This window comes from Rhopalosiphum padi, chromosome 1, assembly GCF_020882245.1.
Source record: "Rhopalosiphum padi isolate XX-2018 chromosome 1, ASM2088224v1, whole genome shotgun sequence".
Taxonomy (NCBI): domain Eukaryota; kingdom Metazoa; phylum Arthropoda; class Insecta; order Hemiptera; family Aphididae; genus Rhopalosiphum; species Rhopalosiphum padi.
The window spans coordinates 34,533,684-34,553,737 of NC_083597.1; the positions used below are offsets into that span (position 1 = coordinate 34,533,684).

At 25.3% G+C, this 20,054-nt stretch overlaps 1 protein-coding gene across 4 annotated transcripts; it reads left to right on the top strand.

Annotated features, from left to right (window-relative positions):
• Window positions 1-3,524: 3,524 nt before the first annotated feature.
• On the top strand, window positions 3,525-19,637 carry LOC132923847 (uncharacterized). Of its 4 annotated transcripts, XM_060987832.1 has the most exons (11): window positions 3,525-3,678; window positions 3,748-4,005; window positions 4,161-4,253; window positions 10,307-10,476; window positions 13,158-13,223; window positions 16,542-16,805; window positions 16,872-17,114; window positions 17,468-17,590; window positions 17,707-17,926; window positions 17,985-18,313; window positions 18,618-19,637. In XM_060987832.1, the coding sequence occupies exons 4-11, from the start codon at window positions 10,333-10,335 to the stop codon at window positions 18,864-18,866; spliced, it is 1,638 nt and encodes a 545-aa protein (XP_060843815.1). In that variant the 5' UTR covers window positions 3,525-3,678; window positions 3,748-4,005; window positions 4,161-4,253; window positions 10,307-10,332; the 3' UTR covers window positions 18,867-19,637. The 4 variants fall into 4 exon arrangements, with proteins under 4 accessions (XP_060843815.1, XP_060843807.1, XP_060843830.1 ...); XM_060987824.1 differs by having other exon boundaries at window positions 3,533-4,005; XM_060987847.1 differs by lacking the exons at window positions 3,525-3,678; window positions 3,748-4,005; window positions 4,161-4,253 and adding an exon at window positions 14,339-14,406 and having other exon boundaries at window positions 10,427-10,476.
• The last annotated feature ends 417 nt before the right edge of the window (window positions 19,638-20,054 follow it).

The following is a 20,054-nucleotide window of genomic DNA, read 5'->3' on the forward strand; positions in this document are numbered from 1 at the left end:
AATAATAAAAAAATGTACCTCCGTGGCTCCGTGTGACATTCCTCTTATAAACCTTCATTATCCGCAGACGGTTGAGTCCCACCAAATTATATCATTTTTTAAATTACACCTAAGTAGTATAATATGTTAATAATTATATAATATGAGTGAGATATAGTCATTTATTATAGCTGTCCTGTTCTTCGCGGATTTTGTTCATTGGTTATGCAATTTTTTTAAAAATTTTATTGACTACAAGTTCAAAAAAAGAACTATAGAATACCACATCACAAATTGTCACAATGTCACATTTATACCTATGTAAAATTATCTACGAGAATTTGCTTTAATTATACCTACTCTTCTATAAATTAAAAATCAAATAACAATAAAATTATGTAAATTATCATACTGTTATATTGTCCAATAAATGCTTTATTCTTTAGAAATTTTAAATTACTTATTTAGTTTTCAATTTATAATTTTATTCATTTATTTACAGATAGTTAAGGTCTATATTATTATATTATATTTTACACAATTTAGGGAGAACTCTATAATACTTATACAAACACTCTTTCATAATTACTTATAAAGTTATAATATAAAGTCCGGCACTCCGGCCGATATGTTCAATGTGCATACAAATATAGTGAAATATGCAATCATATAATATATAGTTATGTACACGATTGCACTAAATGTATAATATTAGCATATTATTATTAATTTCTTTTAAATTGTCGTATAATGCGTATAGATTATATTATGGTGTAGTACAAATAGTACAATAATAATAGGTATGTGCCTTAAATCATTAATTTTTAAAATTCTTTAATATTTGCAGTATTTAGCATTGTTTATACATTATATATTATGTATTTTTGTTTTGAATCAAATTCTTTAATAATTTTAATTCAATATATTATATAGGTAAATGTCAAATTAGGTAGGTATTTGTATATTTTTTTTTTATACATTATAATATGTAAATTGCAATAAGACATAAACTGACAAAAAGAAAAGAAAACTTATAATAACTATAATAAGTATTTCATTCTAACTAAAGTTGTCTTTTTACTCGAGAATAATCCATTTACATGCAATAAGCTTCTATAAGTTTCCTTTAAAAACAACAATTATTTTTGACTATATATAGTTCGATTATACCCACGATTTAAATCATGCGTTTTCCCGCTGATTTATAACAACTATGACATTTATATTGTATTATTGTTTCAATTTGCATAAAACAGTAAAATACGTTTGGTAGTAACTATATATAGTAATAGCCAATTATTGGAATCTTAGGATTTACGAATAAGAATAATATAAATTACAAATAATAAAAAAATAAAATAAAATTCATTATTAATAATATTATTTATGTATTAGTAAACTATGTGCGGCTATGGTAGATAACCGGTTTTGACATATTGTGCGGTACTGCTACTTATTATGCGCAATGGGTAAGATTTTAGAACTCAGCTACTATACGCAATACGCTACGCTGTAGTCGTAAGAACAGCGCATGGACTACAGCGGCTACGGGGCTAATTCATATTTTTTTTTACTAAAAACATGCTTTCGTACTTCTAAGTTCTAATAGTACTCAGATAGTCAGGCCATGTTTCGTTGGTCGTATTAACATTATTTTTGTACTAAAATAAATTTGAAAGTTTTAACTAAAAACACGTATTTGACAATTTTAGATGATTTAAAACAAATTTTAAACGCAAATAAAATTGGTGTGACAATAATTTATCTAAAAATACTATTCTGAAATTGTTAATCAACTTCTCATATTTATTTTTATACTAAAATCATGTTTCTACGACTAACGAGCCCCGAGTATTATTGGAAGTACAAAAACATCTTTTTACAGTACATTTTTTTCTATTGTGACGGTCTCATACAAAACGTTCGATAAGTATACCTGTATTACGTAATAACGTCTGGAATCTACTCGAGAAAATACAATATTACAATATTGTATTGTAGTTGTGACGAATAGGTATATTGCAATATTTATATATAATAGTAATAAGTAATAACCGCCTAATATAATATATTTTGGTTATTATTATTATTAATACTATAAATAATAATAATTATAATTTACCTATAGTACCTATATAACCAATACAAATACAAATATTATCTCAATATAAAGTACTATCAGTCTCAAGTGGTCACTTTAAAATTTGCATAACTATTCAAATATTAAACGTAATTCAACAATCCTGCAAATATCCAACTATTAAAATATTCACAATTGCAGCATTGGCCATCTGCCATTGGCAATTTACGTGTTATCGACCAAAATATGTTAAACAAAAAATTTTAAACGTGGCACCACTCTGGTACTGACGGGAGTTCTATAATATTGTTATAAACAATATGACACAAAATATTACAAACATTGTAATCCTGTACAATAAATAATCATCTAATATAATTTACTATATTGAATTGAATAAGTTGAAAAAATTAATAAGAAAATACATAAAAAATAAAGACAATAGGTAGAGAGCTATTAAATTTAATGAAAAACATGAATTACATAAGCAATTATTAGGAGATTAGCACGAAACTAGGGAAGTTTAGAATACAATAATAATAATATAATACATCAATTTTATTTTAAAATATTGAAAAAGATGGTTTGGTATCTGTATTCTGTACTCTGTAGTATTCAAATTTAAAGCAATTAATTTTAAAACGAATTAAAGATAGCATTCCAGAGCCTAATAAAAATGTATGATGACGTTTTGAACGAAAAAGCATAAGTACAATGTTTAACATTACAAATGCTACAATAGGTAAGTACTAAGTGTATTGAAAAATTCAGAAAATTAAAATCATTATCGTAATTTATAGAAACGATCAAAAGGTCTATTATATGTATACCTATGTATATATGTATTATGTGAATATATTATGTATTAAATCTAAATTAAATAAAACGCAAAAAAATATTCTGAACCGGTTCTAGCATAGTATATTTTGGTTTTGATGACCTATTGGCTATTTCTAATCCAGATGAGAGAGAAGATTCTTATAAAGGAATTGGATGTATGAATAAACCATAATAACGCTTAATAAAGCTCAATTTACGGATAGCTTTATAATTAACTTTATAAGTTTAGGTAATAAGAAAATGAAAATGATTATACTGCAGCATTATGGTAATGAAGCACTCTACGTAACGAAATAAGAGAAACAGTTATATAAAGCGACGATATCCGACCTCGCCGCTGACAAGAGACGGGGCGGAATGCATAATAATAAAATTATAATGTCTATATATTATATTTTATAAGCTGCCTCTGATCGGTATTCGGTGGTCGAACACAACCGAACAAAAAACAGTGCTCGTAATGCCGGGCGCCGCATACAACTCGGTTCGCGGTCGGGCCAGGTCGGCGGGTCGTCAAACGTCTCGTCTGTTCGCCCCCGCCCCCGTTCAACACCCACCAAGAGCGTTCGCCGCCGGCCGGCAATGTTCGTCGTAGCGATCGTTGCGCCGCCGCCGCCGCCGACGCCGCCCGCCACTACAGCTGCAGTTCACCCGGCGCATCGTCGTCACTCTCCTAGTCACCTCGCACCCGTGGTCCGTAGACACCAGTGCTCGCTGCTCACGATTCGCTTGTCACTTGTGAAACGGTCGTCGGACAGTGCGCGTCAGCTGTGTTCCAGGTCTCGGCAGAACGATTTCAGCGACGAATAATAATAATATTAATAACAATAATAACAATATTTAAACAGACGACATCGATCCCGCCGGCTAAAACTCGGCAGATTGCTCGCTGGTTGTAGTATCAAGTGGTTCTGTGACCCGCGTCTGTGCGTACCTACGTCACTCGCCCACGCGCCCACACTTCTTTGGTAGGTAATCGATTCTTCGTCCGAGCCGTTCTCAGTATCCACCTGCTGCGATATTTGAGGCGAATTCTGCGCATTTCGACGATCCACTACGTATAGGCAGTCGGCACGGATAATAGTCCTTTACCCCGTCGTCACACGGTACTTACATTACTATAAATGTCGTTTAAGATAGTATAATAATTATAATTCCGTATTATTTACATAAATACACAATATTTTCTACTTAAAGTATATTTATAGCTGTAATAATATGACATATTAATTTAATTGTGTTTTTGATTTTCAATCCCCAGACTACAAAGCGCAGTCAACTTTTCGAACACTTATTATCTACTTGTCACGAGCGCAACCGTTCGCCGTCGATAACTTTTCATTTCGTCTTAGAGGTAATTTTTAATTTTATTGTTAATATAATAATTAAATAATATATTGTAATAAGTTTTATATATTGTCGATGTTATATGCTTATAGGTACCTACGTTGTACCTAAACACCTAACCTGCGTAGTTATATTAACATGTTAAGCTTTTATTTCAACCTATATATAGGTACCTATAATTATTATTTTTAATATTTTTTTACGACTTTAATTTAAAACTAACTATTACCATTGATATTTAATCAATGCTATTACTGAAAACTTAAAATCGATTTTAGAAAATGTTTAACTATTCTTTTGTCATAGGTTATACTTATACGTTTTTACTCAGTTGTCTTACCTACTGAGTATTTTTTTTTTTAGGTGGGGTGAATTATAATTAATATTTTTACGTATTGTTATTTGTATCTAAAATTATAATGTCAAAAGGTTCCAAATTACGCCTACGATTTTACACATACCCATATAATTTGCGTGAAATTTGCCAACATATAAATATTATACTGTTATACTTCTTTTTACAAGTGCTTTTATCTAACCAGTAGATAACATGTAGATACCTACATTATTAATCGTGGCAATACTGATGTCAGATTTGTCCCATCAGCAATTTTTAACGAACCACTGACTTTCACTAAAAGTCGAAAGTGTACGTTATAAATAATATAATATTCATCTATACAGGATTTTACGTTACAGCTGACGGCTGTTTTTAGATGTATATTATTAGTTTTTTTTATTCGTTCGCGTGTCATTAGTTGCATAGCTGCTACCCACTACCCACATCATCATTGCAGACTGCAGCGTACTTCCTAGTTCCTATAATACACATCGCGATATACGCATTTCTATTATATTATTATGAAATTAATTTAATGTAAAATAGATTTATTATACGTTTAATATTATTAAAGTTTTTGTAAATAAAAACTACAATAATTTGAATAATTCTTGAAAAAAAAAAAAATCCGCACTGACTATTCTGTACAATAAAGGTCTCATATATTTTTAGATCGGTAAAAAAATAATATTTCTTTTTATGTCCCCAATAAGTGATATTTATTATACTTAGTGAAATGTATAGCGAAAACATTCACTGGTCAAATTTGATAATAATTATTAATAATAATGCAGTATAAATAAAACCTTTCGTAGATATGTAGTGTAATAAGTACTTAGTATTTATAAATCATAATAAAATATAGTTTAATTTTTATACATAGTATAAGATCGTTATGAATTATGAATTATGATACATTTATAGATAATAAATATTATGTTGATTTGAACAAACAAATCAATTATCTATATATTACTACTTATTTAAACTTAAATGTGATTCATAATAATTGTTTCTGCTTTGTTTCTTTGTTAAAATATTCAACTCAATATTTTTATTAGAATGTATATAAATTTATATATAAGGAACTTCGATACAAAGTTTAAAGTTAATTTAAGAAAATCATACCTCATAGGCCATAGCCCATATATGGGTACATAGGTACTTAATTTAACAAAAATATTTAATTTTCCATCTATTAGTATTGGTTTCTAAAATACCTGAACAATTTAAGGATTCATACTTCTAATTTAAATGTTTAAAAAATTTTTTTATTATAAAACTTTTTAATAAAAATATTAAATTAACATACCATACATTTTATTTTTATTTTACTCAAACTTAAGGGTATTTAATTCTGTTTATATATTTAAATTTTATAATTTTAGCACAGTATAATTTAATCCATAGTTAATAGATAATGAATAATGACATAATAATCAAAATAAAAACCACTTATTAATTTTTAATTTATTTGAAATAAGATAGGTACCTACTTACTCATTTATATTTTAGAAGTCTTAGCAAATTAATCTTATAAATTATGATTATGTAATTCTATTCACTGTAAAACAATAGCTGGGTATTATAAGAATTAAGAATTAGTCTATATTTAAGTATCTAATTTCTGATTGAACTGGCACTTGTGCCAAACTTCAAGCTTTTTTTGTGTAGATAAATCACATAGTTATTTATAGACATATTATTGATCAGTGAACATAATTTGTTAATTTTCTAGTGTATCAAACAAAATATACCTTTGTACATTTGTAATTGTATTTTTCATTTAATAGGATGTTAATTTTTTTTAATAAATAGATTATTTTACTAAGTCCTTAGTTTATATTCTTGAAGGTAGTGTCACTGGACAAACACTTCAATCATGCCACAAATCCATGTTATCTCTTCTTTTTAAAATAAATTTGCTTATGTCTATAAAATAAAAATAGTATTTTTATATATTTTAAAAGAAAAGAAAGTGGTTAATAATTTATATAGTTAACCTATTTAATTAATTAACTTTTGGTGTAATAATTTTAATAATTTTTACTTTGAATTTTTTCAAATGTTCCTAGTTCATAAATTTTTATTTTAAGATGTTACGAAATACATTTTATTATCTGAGTGTTGGTTCCCTTTTTCAGATAAATATTAAGCTATAAATTTTAGTAGGCATTGATGAACATAATAAAATAATTGTAGATTATCAACTACTTACTACATGTAGTTTAATACAAAATATCTCGTACTATACATAACAGGCCCGTGCGCAGGATTTCATAATGGGGGGCGTTTTGAAAAAAAATGTATAAAATAGATACATCAATAATTACCAAATAGTATTAAAACATATTTATATTTATTATTAATTTTGTAAGTACCTATATTAAAAGTGTTTTTTTTTAACAATACAATAAAATACAAATCATTTTTTTAATAAATTTCTCTACGAGGGACAGAAAAGAATTGGTTTAGTGCTTGATTTATGTCCACGTTTATATCACGATGTATATTTAATAACATGAAGATAACATTATATTATATTATAGTATTGTACTATATTATGTTATGCATTATTACAAATAATATTATAAAATATTCCATATAAGTAATAGATCAAAAATGAAAAACACAAATTTTTTCAGTCATGGGGGGTCGACCCCCCCACTTGCGCACGGGCCTGATACATAAGAGAAGTGATAGATCATCTGGTACATAAATGCTCAAAAACATAGAATTAACAGCATATTATTTAATGTTTGCAATAGAAAAATCTTTTTATTTTTTCTAATTAAAATTTTACATTTTAAATTAAACTAGTTTTATTTATTAAACATAATTTGAAATTTTATGTTGATAAAAAATTTGATTAGCCAAAAAAATACAATCACAATTTTTTTTTTCAATTTAAATAATAAGTAATATTAATGTATTGATTTTTTTCAATATTTTATTGAATTTCTGTTTTCTGCAAAGATAAAAGTTTAGAATTTATTAATATGATAATAAATTCATAAATTAAATACAGTCATATAGGTACTATATTTACTTTATGAATCATAAAATAATTATTGACTAAAACTTAACGTTATTGAATATGATTTATTGAAGTTTGTAAGCGATTTTTTTTATAGCCATTATCGACATTTGGCAAATAATCTTTTTCATTGTATTCAACAAAACACAATGAGGATTAGTTATGTTATTAGTTTATGATAACATTTTTTATTTTTATTACTTAATTGATTTGCAATATAGCATATTTGATATTATTATAATCTATGGTTATTGGTTAGTGAACATTCTTGTATAATTGTAATAGATACGAACATTAACAATATCTTATAAAATTATAATGTGTGCTGCAGATAAAATATTTTCAATATAGTTATAAACTACGTGCAATGTGCACCCATGGTTTTATAATGTAGATGTCATGATTGTTTATTTCATATTTAAATACAAGTACCAAATATATTGATATTACACTAGTTATTTATGTTAAAATTGTTTTTGAGTTTGTCATAACTCATAACAAATAAGAATGCAATTTAGATGTCCTTATATTATAACAGTACAATAGTACATACAGGTTAATTAATATGTCATCAGATTTGTAATATTCAATTTAAAATATTATATACATTGTTGAAACAATAATTATAATTAAATTCATTTATGTTTAATGAGTCAATTTTTTTTATATTGTATAATATTGCAATGCTGATGTAATTAATAAAATTAATATCTATGAATTTAAAAAATATTATATATTTAGATAATTTCCAAATTGATTATTTTAGATTTGAAAAAAAAAAGAAAAATTTGAGCACAAGTTAACACTAGATATTAGGTGTTGAATATTTGGCTTATTTTGCTTAGTTCAACACAGGATATTTAAGTATCAGAGTAATAATAAATATTATTTTATTGATATATTTTTAATTTGAAAACTATAAAAAACTATCACAATTGAAAATGATTCAGAATTGGGCTTGTTTTAAATTAAAGATTTTTAAATATTTTTTTATGTTAATGTCTGCTGGTATTTTTTGTTATGTTCAACTAAACTACTGATTACTGAAAATATTGACAATACTCAGGGCTCAAAATTAGTTATTAGTTTATTTTAGCTGAAAATTGTGATATGCACTGGTCTCAAATTAATAATTTTTAAAGCAAATAGGTACATTTTCTAACATTTTTTTTTCATTGATCAAAAATAACCTTTATAACTGCAACCAGCTAGTACCTATCTAAGTGTATGGAATTATAACTTAAAATAATTTGTAAATACAATTATAATTTATTATTAATAATTAATATATTTTATGCATTAATGTTTTTATTCTTGGAAAAACCTACCAACTGATCAAACTATCAAGTTATAATATAAACCGTGTTAATTAATGAATTATTAAAATTACATATTATATTTTCACCTAATCAGGTATATCTATAGTATTTTTAAAAATCGCACTTTCACTATTCTTAATTCAACGAAGTATTTATAGAACTGCATTCTTGCAATAATAGTATTTCATATTATTTATTGGTATAAAATTATAAATAAAAATTATTTAATATGTTGATATAATCACGGACAATAATATAATATATGTAGTCGATATATGTACACGGAATTTATTACTTAGGTATAATCAATATTCAATGGTACCTGTTAGTTATAATATGTACCTATGTAGGTATTTTGTGTATATATATATATATATATATTTATGGGTATTAATGGTTATGTTATGTTCAAATTTCTAAGAATGAAGGGTGTGTGACTATTATACTGACTGAACATTATAATATTGTCTTGTTGCGTGGTAACTACCTACCTAAATGTAATACGCAATATGAGTTGCACGACGTAATAAGTCGTTGACATTCTTTAGTTTCTATATATATATTCTATTTTCTCCTTGATTTGTATACCTATATATCAATCTAACGAACATAACCGATACATAAAAGGATGGTGGTGTTTTCATCCCCTTTTTAAGACTAGTATTAAATAGTATGCTTATAAATAAAGATGGGCTTACTATTTAAAAGGATCAAATCTACGATGTAAACATATACCTAGCAGAATATACTGCTCTCAGTTCAGTTTTTAGTAGATAGTTATCTCCACGAGTTAAAAATTTAAAAAATGTATGTGTATTTTATTTTAAAATATTAAAATAATTACCTAATTCTAAGTCAAATTGTCGTTCGTATTTTGTGTGAAAATTATTTTGCTTTTACTGTCCAACTCCAACATAGTGTAAAGTTTTTAATTTAATTTATTTATCTTTATTGCAATCATGTGGAATCTATTTGTTATTCTTATTTTAATTTATTCACAGCATCTTTCCAACCAATACAAATAAATTTCGATTAAATAAACTAAAATAACTTGTTGTATGTACCGCTGATTTCTTGCCAATTAAATTGGCCATCTCTCTGTATTTTTAACTCGCAGACTACTGTTAATAGTTATTACTATTTACTTATTGCTTTATTGGTGAGTGTGAGACACGCTTTGAGTTTCAAAATTAAATTGTATAGGTACCTCGGTGTTTAAAAACAACACATTTTTGTAGCTTTTAAATTATAGTAATTGATATAATAGTGATTATTAAATACCTGCCTATTTACAAAACTAAATTATTTATAATTTATGTTAAAAAACGGAACCTTTGACGTCATTGGTATATTTTTTTTGGCAGATTCTTTATTTGGCTACATTTCTATAATGGAAGGTGTAAATGCCGATATCATGCAATCTGGTTTGCAACGTCTGTGGGCCAAACGTCAGGGTACGATCTTAGGTCATGTGCATGAAATTCGGGACGAAATATTGGACCAGGGTCAATGTGCATCATCATTTGATAACCAGGTTAGTTGATTTATGTAACTACTAACTACGTAAAGTGAATTAATTTATAATTTAAGTAAATAATAAATATTAGTAAATATTAGTACACTTAAGGTAACGATTGTATACTTGAATGTAATATATATATTATGTAGATTAAAGAATATGGAATAGAATTTCTGATAAATACATTGTACACAGTACTTATGGTAGATACCTACTTAGTCAGTGGCGGTCAAATGATTTTGTCATGGGGGGGGGGGTGTGTGTGTGTGTAAAAATTAAAACAAAATTTAATACATTAACATTATATATAATAAACATAATTTATTTAATTTAAAAAGTCATGGGGGATCTATCCCCTTCACCCCCTCCTCGTTTGACCAACACTACTCAGTACTCAAAGATCTTGTAGTATTGAAAGTACGTAGATACAATGTAAGTATTATTACTTATTACTTTATTATTTTATAAATAAAATATAAAAAAGTGAGATTTTCCAAAATTTGATTCAATAATGAATTTAAAATAAAGGTACCTAAGACACCTAGTTCATAACCAGATATATTTATAATATTATAATATATAAATAATATAAAAATATAATATTAAGGATTTGAAGTATTGAACACAATAACATAATGAATGATTTGACTACAGTTTTATTAATCTTATACTTATATATGGTATAACTTGTAGACATTTTTGTTACTAGTTAAAACTTCAAGTATAGTACCTAGTATTGATACCTACCTATATATTTTCTGACCATTGCAATTGCGACTATAGATAAAAAAGCAACAATGAGACACATAATAGATATCATTTTTTGAACTACCTAGGTACTTTCATCTAAACGTTTGTCTTATCTATGGATAAAATACAAGAAATAAAAATTTTCTAAGTTCGCCGTTCGCCGTTTTAGTGATATTAAAATGTTTTAAATGGAGATATTGAACTATGATTTTAGATTTATTCTTAAAGTTTTTTGAATGATAATGAATTATAGTTGAAGTGGTGACCATGCTGTTTAAAACATTGTCATAAGCTGGTCTCGTAACTTAATGTGTATCTATAAATATATAATAAATATCTATGAAAACAATTTAAAGAATGCAGTTTAATATGTTTGATATTATAGGAATAAACATCAAAAATTATATTAATTATTCAAAAAGTGTTATAAAATGCAAAAATATGCATTATTTTTTTTTATTGTTAACATTTTAATTAAACTTAATTATACAATTATATTAAATCGTATAAATATAATAAAAAATAATAGTTAAATCTATCGTTTGATTCAGTATATAGATGGCCATGTAGTATGTAAAGGTTCTTGGCTCTTAATTTTTAAATTACATTTCTTTTTGTATTTATTTATTTATTATTTTAAATATGAAAAATCAGTTAAATTTGATACAATATACAATAAACAGTGTTGGATTTAAGTCGTATGTATTATGATTTATGAAACTCATTTTAGTCAAATCATATTTTGAATATGATGTTTCTTAAAAAATATATAAATGCATGCAATTTTGAACCTTGGTCATTCATAGTATTACGACATGATAATAATATAAAATGTAAATTATTTAGTTGATTGTAGACCTATAAATTATGAAAACATTTTTTTTATTTAAAAACTTGTTTGTCAGTATAATTTAAAAATATTGATTTTATAATTAAAATTTGCCATGTATTTTTTTATTATAAACATCAAGATATGGTTTTCTATTATTATAAATATAAGTAAGCCATTTCAAGTATTTTAAATAAATTAATTTTAATTATAATGATAATATTTTGAATTGTGAACACATTTAAATGTTGAATAATTATTTTTAAAATCTTTAATATCTTTAAATGTATTAAAAATAATACAACAAATTTAATTATAATTTAAATCTGTGATTATAAAATGAGATTTAAATCTACGTTAATGCCCTATATTATAACATTTTAGATGTTTTACATATGAAATTATAAATAAAGATTTAAAATGTCTCATTGACAGTAATGAGTTTTTTTAAATACATATTTGCATTAAAATAATTATTGGAATTATCAATCAAGAAAAAAAGTGAATACATAATAACTAATAAGTAATAACTAACGATATGTTTAAAAAAAAAAGTTCCTGTTTAATACAAATTACTTAATAAATATTCTAAGGACACATTTTAATCATAATTGAAGTGAATGTAAATTATTTAAGGTCATTAATTATAAGTCTTTTTGAATTGTATGTACTAAGTGTATACTTGAAATTGAGTATAATTTTGGCTTAACGCCTAATATTGTTGCATTTCTATAATTTTGTTTCAAATTCATCCCCACTACTTTGGTGATAAAAATAAATTGTCTAACTTTTTCCATTTGTTAACTACATTACTGTGGAAGTCAAATATGAGTAGATATTGTATAAGAAAATCAAATATGATCATTTTTATCTTTTACATATAAGATATCTCACTCTCAATGACATTAAAATAAATCAAGTGTAATTAATATTTTAAATTTTTATGTGAAATATAAATGTGGAGTAGTGTTAAAATTAAAATTTGTTTGAGAAGTTAGATAAAGAAATTTAAGTTATAATTTTATGAAGATAAACAGTGTGATTAATAAGTTATATATGTATAAATATTAAATATATGTTGATTTGTCATATTATAACATTACAATTTTGTTTTTAGCCAACTGATGGAGAATTACTTGGGGACAGAGTCAAGTCTAGGGATGAAGCTCGTTACTTGGAAAAAGTTAGTATTGTTTTTAAGTTAAAATTGTATTACAATTGTTGGTAGGTAACTTTATCCATAGATAAATTACAAAAAGAAACATAAAAAACATATTTTATGATTATGATAATGATTAAAAATGAAAAATATTTTTATTTTTCACTAAATAGTAAATACTTATATATTGCAATTTGCATTGACTTTAAATTTGATTTCAAAATGTTATACACAATAATTAATTATTTTGAATATTTCATTGCTATTTTTAATTAAGCTTCAGAAAAAGCCATAAAATTTCAATATATATTATATTGTATTCGAGTATTTGAGTACTAATATTAATTGAATAGTGAGTTAGTGAGGTTTCAATAAAGCATCCTTTTTTCAAATTCATTTTAACTTATGATTTCATGTGGCTTCTGTACCATTATATTATTTTAACTAGGTAGTATTTAAACAATTGTCTAGTAGTCTTTCTTTTTATTCGATAGTATACAGTTGAGTTTCTTATAGTATTCAATGTGTACATGTATTAAAGTCTATTTACGCCTCAGGCTTATTTTTTAACTAATATGAAGTTCATGAACTCCTTTTACCAGAGCCCTGTTCTTGTCAGTTCAGGGTTGGTAAGTTATTATCTCTTGGTAAGTTATTAGTATGTTAAAACTATTTTATTTTTCTGTAAGTAATCACGTATATATTATGATGCAATCTATATAAAAAAACATGAATGCACACATTGAGTTGTTACATTTTAGTATTTAACTAAATAATAAATATGTTGTATCCCAATTATAATACTTATAAGTTATAACCTTCAAGTATAATTGCAAATGATTAAGTGTTGCATTCTTATTATTATTTTTATACCTAGATTTTGTTAATACCACGCTATTTAATACAATTATTAAATTAGACTCATTTTTTTTCTTTATCTATTAAATATAAATATAAATTATATAATTACAATAGATTATGTAGCAGCTCAAATTGTGCATTTCATCACAGAATTATTATGTAATTTGCTGTTTTGGATTATTATTATTATTGTTGTTATTTATTTGGATTCAACTGTCATCGATACGGTGCCTGTTAAAAAAAAAAAACATGTTCGCCAATGTAAATTCTGTTTACAGGACTCATCAGTTACATGCATGGTTTTTATATCCATGACGGACTCCATATTATCAGAACGAAGTTGCTTGTGAGTTTTTGTTGCGACTAAAAAAAAAAAAAAAAAAAAATGAAGTATTATCATGAAATACTGGCCAAGTAGCTTTACTACTTACAAAACTATTTAGAAATCTATATGATTCTAAAATTACAATTTATAGGTAGATTCGTATTAATCGTATTTGTCATCTAGTATGGCAGAAACAATTTGTATGTGAATGATTTATACTAAATTATAAATATATTATTTTACTTGAATATTCATATAAAAGCAAAACTCTCAGATTTGTTGTAATATTTAGTTATGCAAAAATAGGAGTTTAAAATTTGAAACATAAGTGATACAAACATTGAATATTTTATTTTACTTATTGTTAATATATTTTTATTTTAATTGTTCAATTAAATATTTTGATACCATTTAAGTAATTATTAATGATACTATTACGCACAAATATATTTTTTTAATCAGACTATTATTATGATGCAATATTTTTTACTTATAAGATAATAAGATGTAAAAACAAATTAGTTATATAATTTTTTTATTTTTTATGTTCTTTATATGCATTTGAAAAATTTTAATCTGAGGGTTTTGAGGATATTAAATTTTTTTAATTATAATACCAATAATGAATGAATATTATACACGCAAGAAACACATGATTAAATATATTTCATTCTCTATTTTTCCTAAACCAATCCCTCTTTTGTGATTCTTAAACTAATGTTTTTATATTTTTAATTCCTTTATTATTTATTAAACAGTTATATTCTATATAAAAAATAAAAAATGTAATATTAGTATAAGTTTTTTCTAATTAAACTAATAGATTAATGGTAGTTATATAATATATCATATTTTATATCTATATATTCTATCAATACACCACAAAAGTAAAAATAAAAATACATAATTTTAAAGATACTAAACTTATTAGATAATATTATATTCTGTAAATATCTAATAGTCAGTTTAATATAAATTAAAATATTAAATTCTTTTATACTATATAGTATACAAAAAACTAAAATTATTATTCAACCTTAAATTTCGGAATTTTTAAATCATTTTATAAGTTTTAAGTATTCTTAATAATATAGCATAGGTATGCATTAAGCAATTTAAAGACTAAATAGTTTAGTACCTATACAATTTTAATTTTTAAAATTTCAAAGAAAATCTATTTTATTCTTTTTTCTTGATTTCTCCAAACAAATCCTTAAAAATGTTCTTAATAAAGTTTTAAAAGAACTTTTCAAAAAGAAGGAAAAAAGTATTATTCTATTAATAATGTTTTTCAAAATTTTTGCTATTGAATTTAATTTTCATTATGCTATATACTATTGTAATTTAAAACATTTGTAAGAGATTAAATAAAAAACCATATCATTACCCTTTCATAATAATGTATCTAATTTTAACTAGAATTCATAAATTACAGATATAATGATTAGATAGACCTATTTATACTTATTTGTTTCTAATACCTATTATTATTATTATTTGTTTTTCAACATAGGATTTCATTTCTGGTTGAAAACTTTTCTTAATTTTATGATGAAGTTATTATTAATAAAAAAAATCTATAAGAATTGAACCATAATTATTTTCACATACTGTGTTCGGGATGAAAAATAAACGAGAAATATTGTAATTTTATATTGAAAAAAAAAACAACTGATAAATAATTGAAAATACATGGCGCGCTTTAAATGATGGTAGAAAAACATGTGTGATTGATACACTTTAAGTCTAGAAACTTACATAGTGAATCTTGGATGTGCAACAAGAAGCTGTGCTGTGGACTATGGAGGATATTTGGAAACAACACAATCAATATTGGATACCACTTCACGTGCCGCTTTGTCAAGGTTTTCTTTTAAATTTATCAAGATCATTTGTTTTTCTGCCACCATCAATATTGCGCTATTGGAAAAATTCTAAATTATATATCACTATTATTTTCAAATTGATATCTCCTTAATGCTTAAATCTTTTTCCTTTTATATTCATTCAATTTATAACCTTCAAATTAATAATAGTTTTTTCTTAATCTGTAGTTATAAGGAATAACTAATATATCCTTTAAAATATAAGTAGATAATCCACTTTTCTCAGTATAGGAAAATATAATTGATTTTTGTTTTTTAATGTGTTTTTAGGAGCTTGCTGATACCTCTGGTCCAGAAAAAATCAGTGTTTCATCTACATTCAGCAGCTTAACAACTGCAAATTTAAAAAATTCTGATTGGAGTATTGAAGAAACTTCTGTGGTTAACCTGGATGGAGCTGAGCTCAATGATTTTCCTGCTAAATATTCAGTTCCATTATTACGGCCATATGAGTTTGCTGCTGTTGGTGTCTGGATCCATCCAAATATTGTGCCTGGATTTAAATACAAAGTCCGTCCCATTGAAAATAAAGAGGTAGTTGAACAGAAAAGTGATTATTATATTAAACAATTTCTAATATGATATTTTTAATTTGTTTAGCGTACAAGATTCTTATTTGATAACAGAGCATTGGAATTAATGAGCATTGGCCGTGGTTATTCTAGACGATTAACATTTGAAGCTAGTCCAGGATTATTGAATGACAACGAAAATTATTTTTGGACTGATTCCATGCCTTCTGGTTATGCATTTCAAGTGCATGTTGTGTCTGTTGGAGACAACTTCACTGTTTTTGATGCAAACAATGTTGCTGTGGCTACAATAGAAGTCACTAAAATCCCGGTAATTTTTAATATGTTATGTTCACTTCAAACTTTTATTTTTTTTTAAGAGAGAGATTTTGAAAAAATATTAACTTACTGTTAAAATGTCTTTTTTCATTCAGCTTGAAGCATTTAGAAAACTATCCAGGGGTGTAATAGTCTTATTTTTATACATTTATGACAAATTTATATTATTTAATTTTAATTTTTAAGTATCCATAAATCCATGAACATTTTAACTGGTTTAAATACATGTTAAAATAATTAATTATGTATTTAAAATAAATTTAACATATCATTGGCCAAATACTACTGGTTTTCTAAACACCAACCTCATAAATATATTTATTAATTATAATTGGTAATTTTTAGAATGCTCAGAGAGAAGTCAATCATGAAGTAATAAAGAATGGAGAGGTGAGGAAAAATGTAGAAGTCAGCATGTTGTGTAAAGTAGATTGGTTCTATAAAGAAGATTCATCTGCAATAACACCAGTAAGGTTTTTGTATTTTTTAATAAACTATATTAGTTGTGAATTAATTTTAAACTATAAATATTATTTTATATTATTATTTTATAATGTTTTTAATGAATTCATTGTTTTGCTTAGGTCACTGGTATTGCTGTAGCTTCTAAGCTACCACGTGGATCAGCGAAGCTTATTAAGATATTAGATGCCTCTATTGGTTTTATACCATGTCGAGGTTTTACTTTAATACCTGGTGTAGATGATAAACAACGGCAATTGGTATTGAATGGGTGTAGTATTGGTGATGCTCCCACTATGTATACAATGACAGGTCTAGAACCATATGAATTGCCTGTGATTGGTAAATAATAATACATGATCGTGTATCGCAGTGTAAAATAACTTAATTTTTTTTTTAGGTACTTATGTTGACCCAAGAATCATGCCTGGTTTTCATTATAAAGTACGTCCTACAGGTCGTAAAGATTATTTGTTTGAAGGTAATGCGTTACAATTGGTTAACATTGGAATGGGATATGGAAAACGTATGACATTTAAACCTGATAGCCATAATCTTAACAATAACACAAACTTTTTCTGGAGTGATTCATATCCAGAAGGTTATGGGTTTGAACCTCAAGCTGTATTTTGTGGGATGAAGTTTGATGTTATGGACGATACTCAGCGTATCGGTGAAGCCACAGTATTCCGTAGTGATAATCCTCAAATTGAGGATCAACAGTGCATTGTAAGGATATTAACATAGATTAAATCACACTATAGATAAACAACACCAATGGCCAATGCAATCATTTATTGTTTATTATTTTAATTTGGATTTGATTCACTAGTGATGCATGAGATAGAAATAGGAGAGAGATAAGTATCTACTTGTTTTCTGCTTCCATGCGCAACTGGTGAGTTAAAACAAAAATAAAATAATTGACAATAAATTATTACATTGGCATTGTGTATCTACGTATACACTGTTATTTAATCTATAGTATTATTAATTTTAATTTAATATTGTAAAATTAACTTTTAAATTTTAGGTTAAAGGTACAACTGGAGTGACTGTAACAAAATATATTCATGTGGATGTTACATGTCAAGTGATGTTGAAGAGTGATAAATCTGACAATGAGTCTCATTCCGTTCGTGTTTCTGGTACTGCAGTTGTAGTCAAATACTCTAAGCAGAACGAGTCTAAATTATTGTATATCGATAATGTTGGTCTTAGCTCTAAGCTTAACTTGGTGTTTATGAATCAAAAGTCTCATATTATTTTCCAAGCTAAATAATCACATTAGATAATTCATAAGTTCAGCTTAAGCACTCCAAGACAAGCATAGATAATTATTTTGTTCCTTTTACAGTTTATAAATTTGCCATTTTCTGTAAATCTACCTTGAGTATTTTTTATTGTCTTATGGTTTATTGGTTTAATATTCTCAATTTGTTAGACATTCGTTAAATATTTTTTATAGTTATGAAATATTTTGTATTTTTATTTGTTTTTGGCATACAACTTAAAGTTTTGATTATTGCAGGGTCTGTGTGCTAAGCAAAATTTATGGATAATTATTGGTACAGTAATCTTTATATTTTATTACTGTATAAATAATTATTTGAACTGATAAATTTGATAATTAATCGCTGGAGAGAGCACAAATGTGTGTTTGGTTTTTAATGTATATTATTGTTAAAAATATATCTTAATAATTTTCTTATCCTTCACACATTGTATTAACTTTTGTGTTTTTTTTAAATTTATTTTTTTTTCAGTACTCAGTAGTTAACAATTGAGACAATTTTAATTTTTATAGTAATGTTTACTAGAAAACTATGTATTTATTTAATTAGTATTTTATGACTGAATTCCATGTTTATTAGCATAAACAATATTATATATTTATTATTATTCAAATTATTAAAATGTAATCATATTATTTTTCATTGGGACTATTATAAAAGAAATATATTATAATTTATTTCAGTTTATCATGTTAACTTATAGTGATTTAATGTCTTGTTTAATAAATAAAAAAAAATAAAATCATGTGTTTAAAGAATGTGATCTATGTTTTAGACTTTTAGTGGAAAAAATTAATTTTGCTTGCAGTCTCTTTTTTTAAACTGCCTGTTTGAGCAGTTCATTCCCCTTATGTACAGCTCTATAGTTATTTAAATTGTAATAATTATATTTGTATAATATGTGCTGATAAAATATAATACATACAAGTAGGTAGGTATGCTATAATTGTATTCTATTAATATGTTGTAAAATGTAAGAATACAATTAATAACTATACATAGCTATACAACTTGTGGGTCTCAAAAGTAAGTATATGTAAATTTTGGACATTTAAATATCATTTGAAAAATATTTTTGATTTCTTATAAAATATAGGTGTAGCGAAACAAAAGAAGTAGCCACCTACCCTGAATAATATTTATCCACATAACATCCCATATACTGAATAGCTTTT

What these genes read in the sequence shown, in the direction of transcription:
- LOC132923847 (XM_060987832.1), top strand. Translation starts at nt 10,333, where the DNA reads ATGGAAGGTGTAAATGCCGATATCATGCAATCTGGTTTGCAACGTCTG. An exon ending in CATCATCATTTGATAACCAG is followed by an intron (nt 10,477 to 13,157) that starts GTTAGTTGATTT and finishes TTTTGTTTTTAG; the next exon opens with CCAACTGATGGAGAATTACT. An exon ending in ATTCATCTGCAATAACACCA is followed by an intron (nt 17,591 to 17,706) that starts GTAAGGTTTTTG and finishes TGTTTTGCTTAG; the next exon opens with GTCACTGGTATTGCTGTAGC.